Source organism: Haliaeetus leucocephalus, unplaced genomic scaffold (assembly GCF_000737465.1).
Source record: "Haliaeetus leucocephalus isolate CR32 unplaced genomic scaffold, Haliaeetus_leucocephalus-4.0 Scaffold110, whole genome shotgun sequence".
NCBI classification, from domain to species: domain Eukaryota; kingdom Metazoa; phylum Chordata; class Aves; order Accipitriformes; family Accipitridae; genus Haliaeetus; species Haliaeetus leucocephalus.
The window spans coordinates 2,703,167-2,717,236 of record NW_010972546.1 but is presented as its reverse complement, the minus strand read 5'-3'; the positions used below and the strand labels follow the sequence as shown (position 1 = coordinate 2,717,236).

The 14,070-nt window shown below is 67.9% G+C and overlaps 2 protein-coding genes across 2 annotated transcripts; both read left to right on the top strand.

Annotated features, from left to right (window-relative positions):
- The first annotated feature begins 5,432 nt into the window (after window positions 1–5,432).
- Window positions 5,433–11,356, top strand: LOC104842942 (inactive phospholipase C-like protein 2). The gene is made up of 5 exons (XM_010585609.1): window positions 5,433–7,883; window positions 8,103–8,306; window positions 8,853–8,928; window positions 10,825–10,934; window positions 11,171–11,356. The coding sequence occupies exons 1-5, from the start codon at window positions 5,448–5,450 to the stop codon at window positions 11,354–11,356; spliced, it is 3,012 nt and encodes a 1,003-aa protein (XP_010583911.1). The 5' UTR covers window positions 5,433–5,447.
- A 1,364-nt stretch (window positions 11,357–12,720) lies between these two features.
- On the top strand, window positions 12,721–13,828 carry HCRT (hypocretin (orexin) neuropeptide precursor). The gene is made up of 2 exons (XM_010585608.1): window positions 12,721–12,741; window positions 13,385–13,828. The coding sequence occupies exons 1-2, from the start codon at window positions 12,721–12,723 to the stop codon at window positions 13,826–13,828; spliced, it is 465 nt and encodes a 154-aa protein (XP_010583910.1).
- Window positions 13,829–14,070: the final 242 nt, after the last annotated feature.

Here is a 14,070-nt window from a genome sequence, read left to right as displayed (position 1 = left end):
ACTGGCGGGGCCGTGAGCCAGGGAGGGTCTCTGGGGGTCTCCCACGCGAGTGGGCAGTGGACACATGCGTGCTTTCCTAAATGAGCCCACCTAATTGCACTTAGGCCGGTGGTGCTCGCTGACACAATAGGTCGCGTCCGCCCGGGACCCGCCTCTCCACTCCTGGCAACCTATTTTAAGCTGGGATTGCTCCAGTGCTATTAATATAACCTGTGTGGGGGCTGTTCCCGTCGTGCTGGCCCAGCCCTGGCCTTCTGCCCCCCGGACCCAGTCCTCTGGGCAGAGGTGTCGGCCCCTCCTCAGGGTGGCTGGAGAGACCCTGTGCCCCTGCCCGTGCCCGCCTGGGCTCCCGCAGCAAACTGTTGCAGGAGTGGCAGGGCTGTGCCCCACATGGTGATGGCAAGGAGACCTCCTGGTGCTCCTGTGCAGCCAGAGGCCAGTGCGCTGGCTGTGCACAGTTTCCCTGGGGACCTCGCCAGGGTCTCTTGTTCCTCCCGGGTCTAGACAGCACACCTCCTCACCGCTCTCTGCCCAGGGACTGGCCATGGACAGAGTGGGCTGAAGGTGAACCTCTCACTTGCCCCCGGGCTGGGTGCATCCCCTGTCACGGCCATGCGTCACTGTGGGATTTGGCCTCACGTGAAGGTCGGGTGGCCCAGGGCCAGTGCTGGTAGGGGAGGGTGCTGGTGCTGGAGGAGGTCAGAGGTGGACGGTGTCCCCAGCCTGTGCTGATCCATCATGCATCTCCAAGTCCATCCAGAGCCTGATCCTGCCCTGGTGCTGGAGGGCTATAGGTCCCAAATCCTGCAGCTGTGAGTTCCCCAGGCTGAGCCTGTCTGTGCCCCAGGACCCTGACTGTGCTGAGCCACTCCATGGGCTGAGACTGGCAGGCAAGGGACGGTGGGCAGACATGCTGCCTGTGGGACCGTGTGGGCACCGGCTGCCCACACCGTGCTCCTGCCCACACTGTGCTCCTCCTGCCCTCGCCTGTTCAGAGGCAGCGAGCGGTCCTGCTGCTTCCCAGCGCAGCTCTCCTGTGCCTGAGCAGGGACAGAGGACAGAGCAGGTTCCTCCTGTCCCCCACCAGCCCCTCCAGCACCACCGGCTGAGACCCCTCTGTGCCCAGGCCCTCCCCGCTGGGGGATCGGCTTGGACCAGCTCTGCACAGGGGCTGGGGAGAGGGTCCATGGGGATCCCTAGCAGGTCTGGGACCCAATCAGCCCCAGCAGGAGCTGGGGAGCAGCTGCCCAACCACAAATCCCTGGGGGATGCTGAGGCTGTTCCTCTGCTGTGGGCTCTGCAGCAGCTTCGCTGTCCCCCTCCATGGTGGTGGGTGGGAGTCAGGGGCTGTGCCCGCTGCTTGGCCATGGTGCAGGTACGGGGGTTGTGGGGCAGGGAGGGGGCCCAGTGCCATAAGCCCAGCTACAGCTTGGAGCGAGGGCACAAACGAGCTGCGGGCAGTGGGGCAGCAGGCTAGGCAGGGGCTGGCTGCTGACGAAGTGGAGGAACATGTGGGAAGAGCTGCCGGCTCTGTTATTTTTTGGGATTTCCAGAAAAGGCTGGAGGAGTGAATCTGAAAGTGAGACTCACCGGCTGTGCTGGGGCAGGGGGAGCTTGGGGCCGGCCATGCTGGGCGGCAGCAGAGCTGGCCCCATGCGGCCTCCCCCTGCCCTGGCTAGAGGACCTGCTTCCCTGCTTTCTTCCCAGGTTGGAAGCTCCAGGTTGGACCTCCCAGGGGGCTGGAGGTCCGGTGGGCTCGGAGGATGCTGGAGAGGGACTGGGGGAGTACTGGATCTGTCCCTCCCTGCTTGCAGGAGGTGACCCTTCCCCAGTGCCCCGTTGTCCTATCCCCTTCTCCCCATCTCCATCCCGTGCCAGCCCCAGGAGCTGTGCGGTGCCTCTGCTCCAGGCTCCGGCTCCACGGCCCCTCGCTGGGTAGCGGCAGCTGGTGCGGCAGGGAGTGGATGTGTCACTCGCTATCTTGGCAGGGAACAAATGATGGTATAAAAGCCCTGGCTGTGCCTGGCCTCCCACTGCCTCCGCTCCGGTGCTGCTGGCTGCTGCTGCCTGCCTGCACCCTTGCTCATGCTGCCCAGCCTGGGATGGGGGCGGTGGGAAGACCCAGGACCTGGGGAAACCAGCTGCGGTTGAGTCACATCACAGCCACGCTGGGGGACAGCCCTGTCCCCTGGGTGAAACGCGTCCCCACCGCACGCCCCATGGCCAGGAGAGGGGTTCTGCTGCCGGGGCAGCAGAGCCGCGGTTGGGCCGAGATGCCTCAGCCCCAGAGGCTTTCAGTTCCTCTGTCTCCTGCCGTCACGAGCTGCTGTGCGGCAGGGACCCCCCCGGCCAGGCCTCGGGGGATAACGGGAAGGGAGGGGTGGCCGATGGGCCCTTCCCCATCCCTGCGCTTGGGAGCGGGTTGCTTGGCCGGGTAACAACAGCAGTCACGTGGCGGCTGGGATTAGGGCTGCTGCGCTTGCCAGGGCACTAATCATGGGAGGTAATTGGCTGAAGAGGTGCTTAGCACATGCTGCAGAGCTGGGCAGGGTGCGGGCAGCTGGGTTCGGACGTGCCCTCTGTGCCCAGCCAGATGCCCGCGCTCGCCATTGGCATCGTGGTTGGCATTGGCATCATGGTCGGCGTGTCTTCCCTCTGCAGAGCCGGGCTATGTGGGTGCGATGTGTGTGGCAGCGCTGGCAAGAGCCCTGCCTGCTTGCTGCCAGCTTGGTGGCACAGCGAGTGGGATGCCCTGCTCCTGCCGGAGCCCTGCCCTGTGGCTGGGGATGCTCTGTGCTCCCGTGGCCATGGGCGCCACGTCCTCCCGCCTCCACTGCTGGCCTACTTATCCCCTTATGGAGCTCTGCAGCCCGGCTGCCTGCACCACTCCTGCCCGCACCTCCTGGAGCACTTAGTGGGGTGTCCCCAGGGTCAAAGCCTGCCTGGAAAGCGCCTGTGTAAGGGGCTGCCAGGGAGCAGCAGCTTTTCCCTGCCAGTCCCCAGGTCGGGGTGAGAAGCTGGCAGGCGGCTGCAGGCAGGAGGCCCCATGCAGCTGCTGCCACCGGCTCGCTGGCTGCAAACACGTTCGGAGGCAGCAAGGGCTGGGAGCTCCTGGAACGGGGCGACAGCAGCGCCTGCCAAGGTTCACCTGTGCAATTGGAGAGAGCAGAGCTCGTGTGCCACGGGCCACTCTCAGGTCTGTGCCGTGCATCTGCACCCCAAAGCACTGCAGCAGGCACCTCCGCTCCTTCCCAAGTCTGGGGAGACGGGGGGGATGCAGGGAGGGCATTCAGGTTTTTGCCCTGAGCCGGGGTGGCACGGGACCCAACGGGGCTGGTGCCGTAGGGGTGGGTCTGGCTGCCTGCGGTGGGTGCAGCTGGAGGCAGGTCCCTGGGCGCTGGGTGCACACAGGCCCCCCGCCCGTGTTTCCTTTCCGGATGGATTTCCTGTTTTCGGCTCTGGGGCCCGGTGCAGAGCCACCCAGGGTGGGGTGTGCCGGGGCGGGGTACGGGTCCGCAGAGGTGTGAGGGTCCTGCCTGGGGCAGGAGGGGGCCGCGCTCGGTGCCGGCCATCGCCCCATCATGGGGTGAGGGCCAGGGCTGCCCATCAGTGGGGCGCTCAGATTGCTGCTTGCAGGAAGTGTCCCGGCAGCTCTGCCAGCAGCGAGTCCTTCCCCAGGGGGCTGGACGATGGGGTGACGTGTCGCTGAGCCCCCCCCTGCCGACTGAGGCTGGCTGGGGTCCTGCACGGTGGCCCCCGGCAGCCGGGTCCCTGGCTCAGCCCTAGGGGTGATTGTCCCAGCTGGATGGTGAGGCTCCGGGGGATGCTGTGCATCACCACCCTGCTGCCCAGGGAGGCTGCAGAGGGGAGGGGCAGCTGCTGCTGGCTGGGGGGCCCGGGAGCCGTCTGAGCAGGGGACACCCCCCGGGAGCTGGCTGGCACGGAGGCAGGGTCCTGGCACTCAGCCGGCTCCCCGGAGCAATCTGGCAGTGAGAGGATGCAAACAGCTCCTGCATCCCAGCTGGGGGAAATAGCCCCTGTGCCAGGCTGAGCGGCATCTGCCATTGCCAGCGGGCAGCGAGGCTGCGGAGGAATGGTGCTGCTGCCCGCCGACTGCCCCCTTACCCGGGAAGGCATCTCTGGGACAGCAGGATCCAGCCGGCTCTGACGTGGGGCTGAGGGCTGGGGCCAGTTCCCCCTTCCCCGTGACTTTGTGTCCTGGGCACCCCCGGGGGAGCTGGCCAGCTGCCTGCATCACCCGTCCCAATTACCCTTGGGCTGGGGCTGCCTGGCCCCACAAGGGCAGATCCAGACCCTTTGGGGTCAGGTATGGGGATGTGCCCGCCCGCTCTGCGGCAGCCCTGTCCAGGAGGTGTGGACGCTCTTGGGGCACCAGAGGGGACAACCCCTCGCCCCCAACTTGGGCAGCTGGGCAGGACCTGCCTCTGCCGGAGACACCACCAGATTAGAGGTGACTCACCATAATCTTGAAGGAGTGGATTAAATCTGCTCCTGCTGCACTACTTAATGAAATCCATCCCATAATATGCTCCTGGCCCTGCTGTTCCCCCTCATCCCTTGCCCGCTCCAGCCCCTTGGCAGCAGGGTCCTCCTTCCCTGCCGAGGGCCAGGGCTGGCGCAGGCGTACGGGCAGAGTGCAGGCATGGGGTGCAGGCAGCAGACAGCCCGGACCCACTGTGACCCCATCCAGGCAGCAGCAGCCACGGGCTCTGCGGGACCGGGCCGCGGGCCGTGCTCGTCCCCAGCGCGTGGCACTTGCAGGTGGCCGTCCTGCGCCGCTCCCCAGCAGACAGAGTGGGGGGGTCTGGCTGGGGGCCCCCAGGAGCAGCTCTGCCCGGGCATCGCCTCGGGGCACCCCAGGCATCCTTGCACCCTGGTGCCCAGGGTCGATGCCTGGGGTGCAGGGGAAGGCATGAGGGGCCATGGCGTGTGCCTCTCTGCAGGGATGGGGCCGCTGTGGGCACAGCCTGGTCCTGCTGGGCGCCTGTTTTCCTCCGGTGTCCCCAGGCTGGGGAGACGGGGACTGCTGGGCTGCCTGTGCATGGCCGTGCCTCCAACAGTGAGCGAGCAGTGGGGAAGGATCCGGCTCAGGGCCGGGAGCAGGAAGGAAGGAAGGAAGGAAAGCAGAGTTAAAATAAGCCAGGCAGCGAGCTGTGGGGGAGGCCAGGGCTGGAGCCAGCTCCCAGCCTCCGGGGAGAGGGTCGGACCAGGGCGGACTGGGCTTTGCGTGGCACTGGGACACCCTGGGGTGCTGCACTGTGCATCGGGGCTGGGGTGGGGACAGTGTGCGGCAGGAGGGCACTGGGAGCTGGCAGGGTGCGTGCTGCCGGCCCCGTCCCTGACGGCTGTGGCCCCTTCTCCCACCTTGGCAGGATGGCTCCCGGCAGCGGCCGCCACAGAAGAAGAAGACGGTGTCCTTCAGCACCATGCCCAACGACCGCAAGATCAACAGCACGGCTGCCTGCATCTCCTTCATGCTGGAGGGCTGCGAGCTGAAGAAGGTGCGCTCCAACTCCCGCATGTACAGCCGCTTCTTCGTGCTGGACGCTGACATGCGCTCCGTGCGCTGGGAGCCCTCCAAGAAGGACTCGGAGAAGGCCAAGATCGAGATCAAGTCGGTCAAAGAGGTGCGCGTGGGCAAGAAGACGCCTGTCCTGCGCAGCAATGGCCTCTCCGACCAGTTCCCAGATGAGTGCGCCTTCTCCATCATCTATGGAGACAACTATGAGTCCCTGGACCTGGTGGCCAGCTCGGCCGATGTGGTGAGCGCCTGGGTGATGGGGCTCCGGTACCTGGTGTCCTATGGGAAGCACACCCCCGAGGCACCCGGGACCAGCCACCCCAGCCTCCGGACCTCCTGGATCTCCTCCGTCTTTGACCTTGCTGACCTGGAGAAGTCTGGCCGCATCCCTGTGTCCCGGGCCGTGCAGCTGATCAAAGCGCTCAACCCGGGCATGAAGACCTCCACCATCGAGCTGAAGTTCAAGGAGCTGCAGAAGGCCAGCGAGCGTCCTGGTGCAGAGGTGGCCTGCGACCTCTTCGTGGAGGTGTACTGCGAGCTCTGCACCCGCCCCGAGATCTTCTTCCTGCTGGTGCAGTTCTCCAGCAACAAGGAGTACCTGGGTCTGAAGGACCTGCTGATGTTCCTGGAGGTGGAGCAGGGCATGGAGGGGGTGACGGAGGAGAAGTGCTTGGAGATCGTTGGCAAGTACGAGCCCTCCAAGGAGGGCCGGGAGAAGGGCTACCTGGCCATCGACGGCTTCACGCGCTACCTGCTCTCCGCCGACTGCTCCATCTTCGACCCGCAGCACCGCAAGGTGTGCCAGGACATGGCGCAGCCCCTCTCCCACTACTACATCAGCTCTGCCCACAGCGCCTGCCTGCTGGAGGACAACTTCTGGGGCCGCTCGGACATCAGCGGCTACATCAGTGCCCTGGGCCTGGGCTGCCGCAGCATCGAGCTGGTGCTGTGGGACGGCCCCGAGGGCGAGCCCGTGGTCTACACCAGCCCCTCGGCCGCCTCCTGCGTGCCCTTCCGCGCCGTGGTGGGGCTGATCGACCAGCACGCCTTCGCCGCCTCTGCCTACCCCCTCATCCTCTGCCTGGTGGTGCGCTGCTCGGCCGCCCAGCAGCGCCTCGCCGCCCAGTGCCTGCGCAAGACGCTGGGGGAGAAGCTGTACCTGGAGCCCCCCAACCCTGCCGCGTCCTACCTGCCCTCTCCAGAGCAGCTCAAGGGCCGCATCCTCATCAAGGGCAAGAAGCTGCCGCCCGGCTGCGAGGACAGCGAGGGGGAGGTGTCGGATGAGGAGGAAGGCTGGGAGCTGGCACGGCGGCTGGGCCAGGAGGACCGGGAGACGCCAGAGGGAGGTGGCCCACGGCGGGTGCGCCTCAGCCGGGAGCTCTCGGAGCTGGTGAGCCTCTGCCAGGCTGTCCCCTTCCAGGACTTCGAGAGCTCGCGGCGCGGGCAGCGCTACTGGGAGATGTGTTCCTTCAGCGAGGTGGAGGCGGGACGCTTCGCCAACGAGTGCCCGGCCGAGCTGGTGAGCTACAACAAGCGGTTCCTCTCCCGCGTCTACCCCAGCCCCATGCGCATCGACGCCAGCAACATGAACCCCCAGGACTTCTGGAAGTGCGGCTGCCAGATGGTGGCCATGAACTACCAGACGCCAGGGCTCATGATGGACCTGAACACAGGCTGGTTCCGGCAGAACGGGGCCTGCGGCTACGTCCTCCGCCCCGCCATCATGCGGGAGGAGGTCTCCTACTTCAGTGCCAACGCCAAGGACTCCTTGCCCGGGGTGCCTGCCCAGCTCCTGCACCTCAAGGTCATCAGTGGGCAGAACCTGCCCAAGCCCAAGGGCTCGGGGGCCAAGGGGGAGGTGGTGGAGCCCTATGTCTGCGCCGAGATCCACGGCATCCCGGCCGACTGCGCCGAGCACCGCACCAAGACGGCCCTGCAGAGCGGGGACAACCCCGTCTTCGACGAGAGCCTGGAGTTCCAGATCAACCTGCCGGAGCTGGCCGTCCTGCGCTTCGTCGTGCTGGACGACGACTACATCGGGGACGAGTTCATCGCCCAGTACACCATCCCCTTCGAGTGCCTGCAGCCAGGCTACCGCCATGTCCCCCTCCAGTCCCTGGCCGGGGAGCCCCTGCCCCACGCCACCCTCTTTGTGCACGTGGCCATCACCGACCGCCGCGGCGGGGGCAAGGGGCACCGCCGGGGGCTGGCGGGGCGCCGGGGCCGCCGGGTGCGGGAGTACACCTCCACCAAGGCCACCGGCATCAAGGCCATCGATGAGGTCTTCCGGACAGCCACCCAGCCACTGCGGGAGGCCACTGACCTGCGGGAGAACGTGCAGGTACGGACCCTGTGGAGGCACCGGGGGACCTGGTTTCTGCGGGGGAGGACGGGGCCGGACCACGGACGGTGGGGAGCCTGGGTGTCCCCCCCCTTCCTGGGTACGCGGGCGAGGAGCTTCATCTGGAGCAGAGAGCCGGGGGAAATGGGGATGTTCCCGGCAGGGGGGCTCTTGGGGGCCCTCCCAGGCTGAGCCCCTGACGCTGGTCTCTGCCCACAGAACGCGCTGGTCTCCTTCAAGGAGCTGTGTGGGCTGACGCCCGCCGCCAACATGAAGCAGTGCATCCTGACGGTGGCCGCGTGGCTGCTGCACAACGACAGCGCGCCCAGCGTCACCCTCAACCTGGCAGAGCAGTACCCCCCCATGGAGGCCCAGGGCCCCATCCCGGACCTGCTGCGCAAGGTCCTCACCGCCTATGAGACGGTAAGCGCCGTCCCGCCGGGGCTTGGCTCCTCACGGGGATGAGCTGTGGGGCTGGCGGCACCGGGACCACCGCCCTGCCCAGGATGGGGGACCCCAAGCTCGCTGCACCCATCCCACTGCAGGGAGACACTGGCGGGGGGCTGTGTGTGGGGCTGCCCAGGGAGGAGTCTTGTCGAGGCGCAGGCTTGCCCAGCTGGGTACGAGCCCTGGGACCCCGCAGCCCCGTCCCCCTGCCCGCGCTGCCTGCACCCTATGCCAGGGCCGGCTGGCGGGGCGTCCTGCGGTCCCGCCTGGCGGGAGAAATCCCATTAATAGCCACAGCCGGAGCTGCTTCCTTCCTTTGTGTTGGAGGGAGACCTGGCCGCCGGCCAGGCGCTGGTCACACCGCACCTGGCTGTGCGTGGCGGGGCGAGGAGGGCCAGACCTCAGCCACCATGCTGGGGCGAGGGGCAGCCCCTGCCCCAGCCTCTTGTCCTCATCTGCTCTGCTGGGGGGGTGCGTGGGGCCGGGGGGCTGCCCAGCTCCTCACGCCGCCCCTCTCCCCAGATGATCCAGACGAGCCGGACGCTGATCGAGTCCGCCGACGCAGTGTACGGCAAGCTCATCCAGGCGCAGCAGGCAGGTGGGTCCCAGGTGGGCAGGCCCAGCCCCAGCGATGCTCCGGGATGCAGACCTGGGCACGTCCCTGGGGGGCCGGGTGTGGGGGTGCCATGTGTCTGCACTGGGCTGGGGGCATGTGTCCCCGCAGGGCTGGGTTCGGGGGGTCTGGCACCGGACTGGGGCGTGGGCACAGCCAAGCGTGCCGGCTTTTTTGGCCGTGCGCTTGCATGCCTGTGGTGTGCGACGGAGGGCGAGACGTGCGTGTCTGCACCCCGGGCGGGTGCGTGCCAGGGCCGGAGTTCAGCGGCAGAGCAGCCAGGGCCAGCCGGCCATGGGAGAGCGATTTCCAGCTGGGGTGGCCCTGAGCCCGGCTCTGCGGTTTTCCCATGTCCCAGCAGCACCGGGTGGGCATGGGAGGCTGCCTGGTGCCGGGTGCTACTGGGGTGCTGGGGCGTGGAGCTGCCTGTGCTGGGGCAGGGTGCTGGGCAGGTGGGCTGCAGGGGCTGTGCGGGAGGGAGGGGAGTGGAGGAGGCTGATGAGGAAGCGGGGAAGAGTCATTAGCTGCCAAACGCCAGAATATAATTAGCACCAGAAATAACAGACTGGGGCTGACGGTAGAAGTGGCAACTGAATGTTACGACTTCCAAGACACATGGCTGAACCCACACAGGCAGGTGCTGCCGCCTGCCTGCCCTGGTCCTCTCCCCCCATCCTGCCCCCACCCCAGTGGCTGCCCGGGACCCCCGGCCCTGCTCCAGGCACCGATGGCTCCATGGCCCCTCTGCGGGCTGGGGCCCCCCAGGGATAACCCCGGCCACCCCCGGCTGCACGGGGGCTGCTGGCCCGGGGGCTCATGTGGGCTCCCTGCAGGGCTGGGCGAGCCGCCAGGAGCTGGAGGGGCTGGGGAGGAAGGAGGGGGCCCCGCTCTGCCACCCCCAGCTGGTACCAGCCTTGCTGCCAGCAGCCCTGTTTGTTCCCAGCCTGCGCGGCAGCCCGGAAATCTCCCCGAGCTCTTGGCTTTTGGCTGTGCCGCCGCTGCCAGCGCCGGGGAGAGCGGCAGTGGCGGGGGGGGCACGGGCTGCAGGGTTGGGGTGCGGGGCACGGGTGGGCTCTGCGCCCTCCTGTGCCCCTCTGGCTGTGGGAGCCCTGCTGCTGTGCTGGCGGGGGGGGTGTCGTGGGGCAGAGGGGCTCTGGGGTGTGTGGCCACCACTGCTGCCTCTGCCCAGCCCCTCGAGGAGGTGGGAGGCAGCAGTTCGGGGGCTGCAACCCCCACTCCCGTGCCCAGGCTGCTGCCCATCCCTGCTTTCGCCCCAGCTGCGCTGCGGACAAGCCCCTGCGGTGCCAGTCCAGCCCGTGCCCAGCTGGTGGGTGCTGCGGGGTCCAGGGAGGTGCCGGCTGCAGGTGGGGGTGCAGGGCTGGGGGCGTGCTGATTGACAACGTGTGGGCGAGCAGGCTTGCGTGGGAGCCCTCGTGTGGGCCCGGAGCCGGTGCTGCGTCAGGAGGGGTAAATATAGCACCCGCTCACGAGGACGTCACGCGGTGCGCAGCGCGGGGGCCTGCACTCCGGTGGGGGGGGCCCGGTGGCCCCGCTCTGAGCCCCCCTGGCTGAGCTACAGTGTGCAAGAGCCATGCCTCTGCCTGGGGTACTGACTGCCCTTCTTGACCCCACAGCCTCCGGGGCCCAAAACCGCCAAGGGCTGGGGCCGAGCGCGATGCCGGGGTGGTGGTGGCTCTGTTGGCCCATCGTTCCCAGCACGGAGTGGGTTTGGGGCTGCTGGGGCAGCAGGGAGCCCACCCAGCATGCACCTCTGTGCCGGGCGAAGGGCATCTCTCTGGCTCAGTCCCTGTCCATAGCGAGCAGCGGCCGTCCTCATGCAGGTGGCCCCGCGCCCGCTGAGCGATGCTTCCATCTGCGCAGGCATGGACTTCCACAAGGAACTGCACCGCATCGAGGCCAAGGAGGGGCTGCGGGGGCGCAAGCTGCAGAAAGCGCTGGAGAGCTTCGCCTGGAACATCACCGTCCTGAAGGTGAGGGGCGAGGGCTGCGTGGCCCCCTCCTCGCCCTGCCGACCCGCACCCGGGGGATGCTCCGTGAGCACCGGGGACGGCATGGACCCATTCAGGGGGTCCAGGCGGTGCCCACAGCCAGCGAGCCCCCATCCCAGGTGCTGGCCGGCGGGGCAGCCCACGCTCCATGCAGGGGATCCGGGCAGCCCGAGTGGCACAGCCCCGGGGCCGGCCCCTGATGCCCTCTCGCCGCACAGGGCCAGGCTGACCTCCTCAAGCACGCCAAGGCTGAGGCGCTGGACAACCTCTGGCAGATCCACAACGCAGGACAGTCCTGCGGCATCGGCAGGAACGGCTCGGCCTCGCCGGAGCCCTCCCGGCTACGCACCCCGCTGGAGCCCATCCCCGAGACGGAAGGAAGCGGCGACACGGCATCCTGCTGACCCCGGCCTGGGGCTCGGGGACCCGGACAGAGCGCTCCCCTGCCCGCGGGGGCCAGGACCAGGGAGCCCCAGCCTGCTGACGGATGGGCAGCTGCTTGCCCGCAGGCTCAGTGTGCACGGAGGGATGTGTGCGGGGCTGGGTACCTGTGCTCTGTCGTGCCGAGGGGCTGGGGCGGGGACCAGTGGGGAGGTTGGGGAGGGGTGTCCCCGCTCCTGCTTGCCCCCCATGCCCAGCTCCCAGGGCCTCATCCACCCCGCCCCCACATCTGCTTCTGGAGCAAGCGCCCTGCTGCGGGGCCAGTGTGGATGCTGGCACCCCGGTGCCTGCGTGCATGTACCCCCAGCCTGCTGTGCCAGACTCCTCTTGTAAAAGCAGCCCCGGGGCTGGGCTCCTGCTCCCGTCCAGGGCCAGAAGTTTTGCCTTCGCCAGCCCTGGGGAAAACCTGCCTGGCGGGAAGGGTCCTGGCCAGTCCCAGTCCCCTCTCCACGGGGCAGCAGGTCCCTTCTCCCTGGTGTGCCTGGGGCCCCTGCTGTGCAGAGGGGCCAGGAGGCTCTGGGGTGCAGTTGCTGGGGGAGCTGGGGGGCCGCTGGAGACCGGCCTGGGCAGCAGATGCGGCCTCTGGCATCAGGGAAACGTCGGGGCTCGTCCTCCAGGGCGCGGGGGTCCCGGCGCAAGCAATGGGCAAGGGGCGGTCTGGGGTCAGACCGGGGCTGCGGAGCGTTATAAAGAGTGCGAGACCCACCGTGGTGCCCTGCTGCTCCCTCTGCGCGCCTGGTTTGGGGCCAAGGTGGGGTGGGGTCACCAAAGGGGATGGAGGGTGGCACGGGGTACGGGGACCCTGGCAGCATCATCCCTCCCACAGCACCAGCTGAGCGCAGCGTGGCGGCTCCCCACGTCAAGGAGCCGTGCGGCTGCCTGGCACCCCTTTGTTCAGGGAAGTAATTAGCCTAATGGGGCCACGAGGAGTGGACCCGTGTGCTGCTGCTGTCGGGAGCAGGCCAGCGCCTCCCCAGTGCTGACCTTCAGCCCCTTTGTGCCAGCCTGGCTGCAGGGCCCGTGGGCAATTATGGCCTCATTAGTGCCATACACCGGTGGCCACTGCGCCCAGCCAGTGAGCACCCACACAATGAGGAGCTGCAAATGAGGGGAAAGGCCTGGCTGGTCTCCGAGCTACCGGCCACAGCGCACCCGTGTCTCCCAGAGACCGGCTGCTCCCGCCTGGCCCCAACGGTATTTTTGGCACCGCTATTGTGCCAGGCCCTATAAAGTGGTGGCTGCGGTGGGTGGCACAGGGTGCTGTTCTCTTGGCTGCCTGGCAGGACATGCCCCAGCACTGCTCGGCTGCCTGAAGACCCCAGGAAGGATGGAGGTGCCCAATGCCAAGGTGGGGCCGGGGTGCTGCAGCCCATGGGGTTGGGAGGACAGCAATGGGGAAGAGGTTAGGATGTGGGGCCAGACGTCTGGGGGTGTCAGAGGGCCTGGCCGGTTCCTTGGGAAGCCCTGAGTGCGCAGCTCTGCCCCAGGGCTCCCCAGCTGTGGCCAGCAGCCGACTGGGGGGGCTCAGCCCCATGTGGGCTCCTCGGGAGGGAGTTGGGCACATGGTGCCTGTGGCGTCGAGCATGGGTGCTCTCACTGGTTGTCCTGTGGCACTTGGTGGTGAGGGGAGGGTGTTTGCCGCAGCTGCCTTGTGCTGGAGCAGGGCAGGAGTGCCGGTGCGGGCACCAGTGGGGGCTGTGATTGCTCAGGCTGGTGGGAGGGTGCGGGGAGCAGCAGTCCCAGCTCCCCTGGGGGTGCGGTGCTGGCTGTGCCCCAGGGCACTGAAGGGTGATGCTCCAGGTGCACCCTGGATGTGGGGCTGGGTCTCAGCAGCAGCGGGGACAAGCAGGCAGCAGTGCAGCAACCAGGGCAGACAGGAGCCGAGACACTGGGACGCACGGCAGGACTGGGGGGCAGCCCTGGGGCTGTGCAGCCCCCCCTCTCCAGCACTGCAGGCTGCCCTGCACTAACGCTGCCCGTTGCTCCGGCAGCTCCAGCGAGCTGCCTGCCTCTTGCTCCTGCTCCTGCTCTGCTCCCTGGCCGCTGCCCGGCAGAGTCTGCCCGAGTGCTGCCGGCAGAAGACCTGCTCCTGCCGCATCTATGACCTCCTGCATGGCATGGGCAACCATGCTGCCGGCATCCTTACGCTGGGCAAGAGGAAGAGCGTCCTGCCGGCCTTCCAGAGCCGGCTCTACCGCCTGCTGCACAGCTCTGGCAACCACGCTGCGGGTATCCTCACCATGGGCAAGCGTGGGGACCACCCTGGCTCTGCCTGCCACGACGCATCAGGCTGCCCTCTGGGTACAGACGCCCAGCCAACGCCAGCGCTGCGGGGCACTGATGCCAGCCCTACCAGCCCCAGGGAGTGCCAAGGACACTTGGGGAAGGACGTGACCAAGAGTCAGGCCGAGGGAGCTGCGAAGAGCTTTTACTGAGAGGGGTGGGAGCAGCGGGAGCAGGGAGGGGATCCCTGGGGGGTGGGACCCTGGGGACACATGCCCGGAGCTCGGTGTAAATAGTACTTTCACATACCTCCTCCTGGCCTTGGCCGAGCCTGCTCAGGGCACCGCAGGCACCGCTGGCCTTTTACAATAAACGGTAGCCTGACATGACCCGGCTCTGCCTTCTCTCTGGGGAGGGGCTGGCGGGGGGGGGGGCCAGCCCGGCCCCGGGCCGC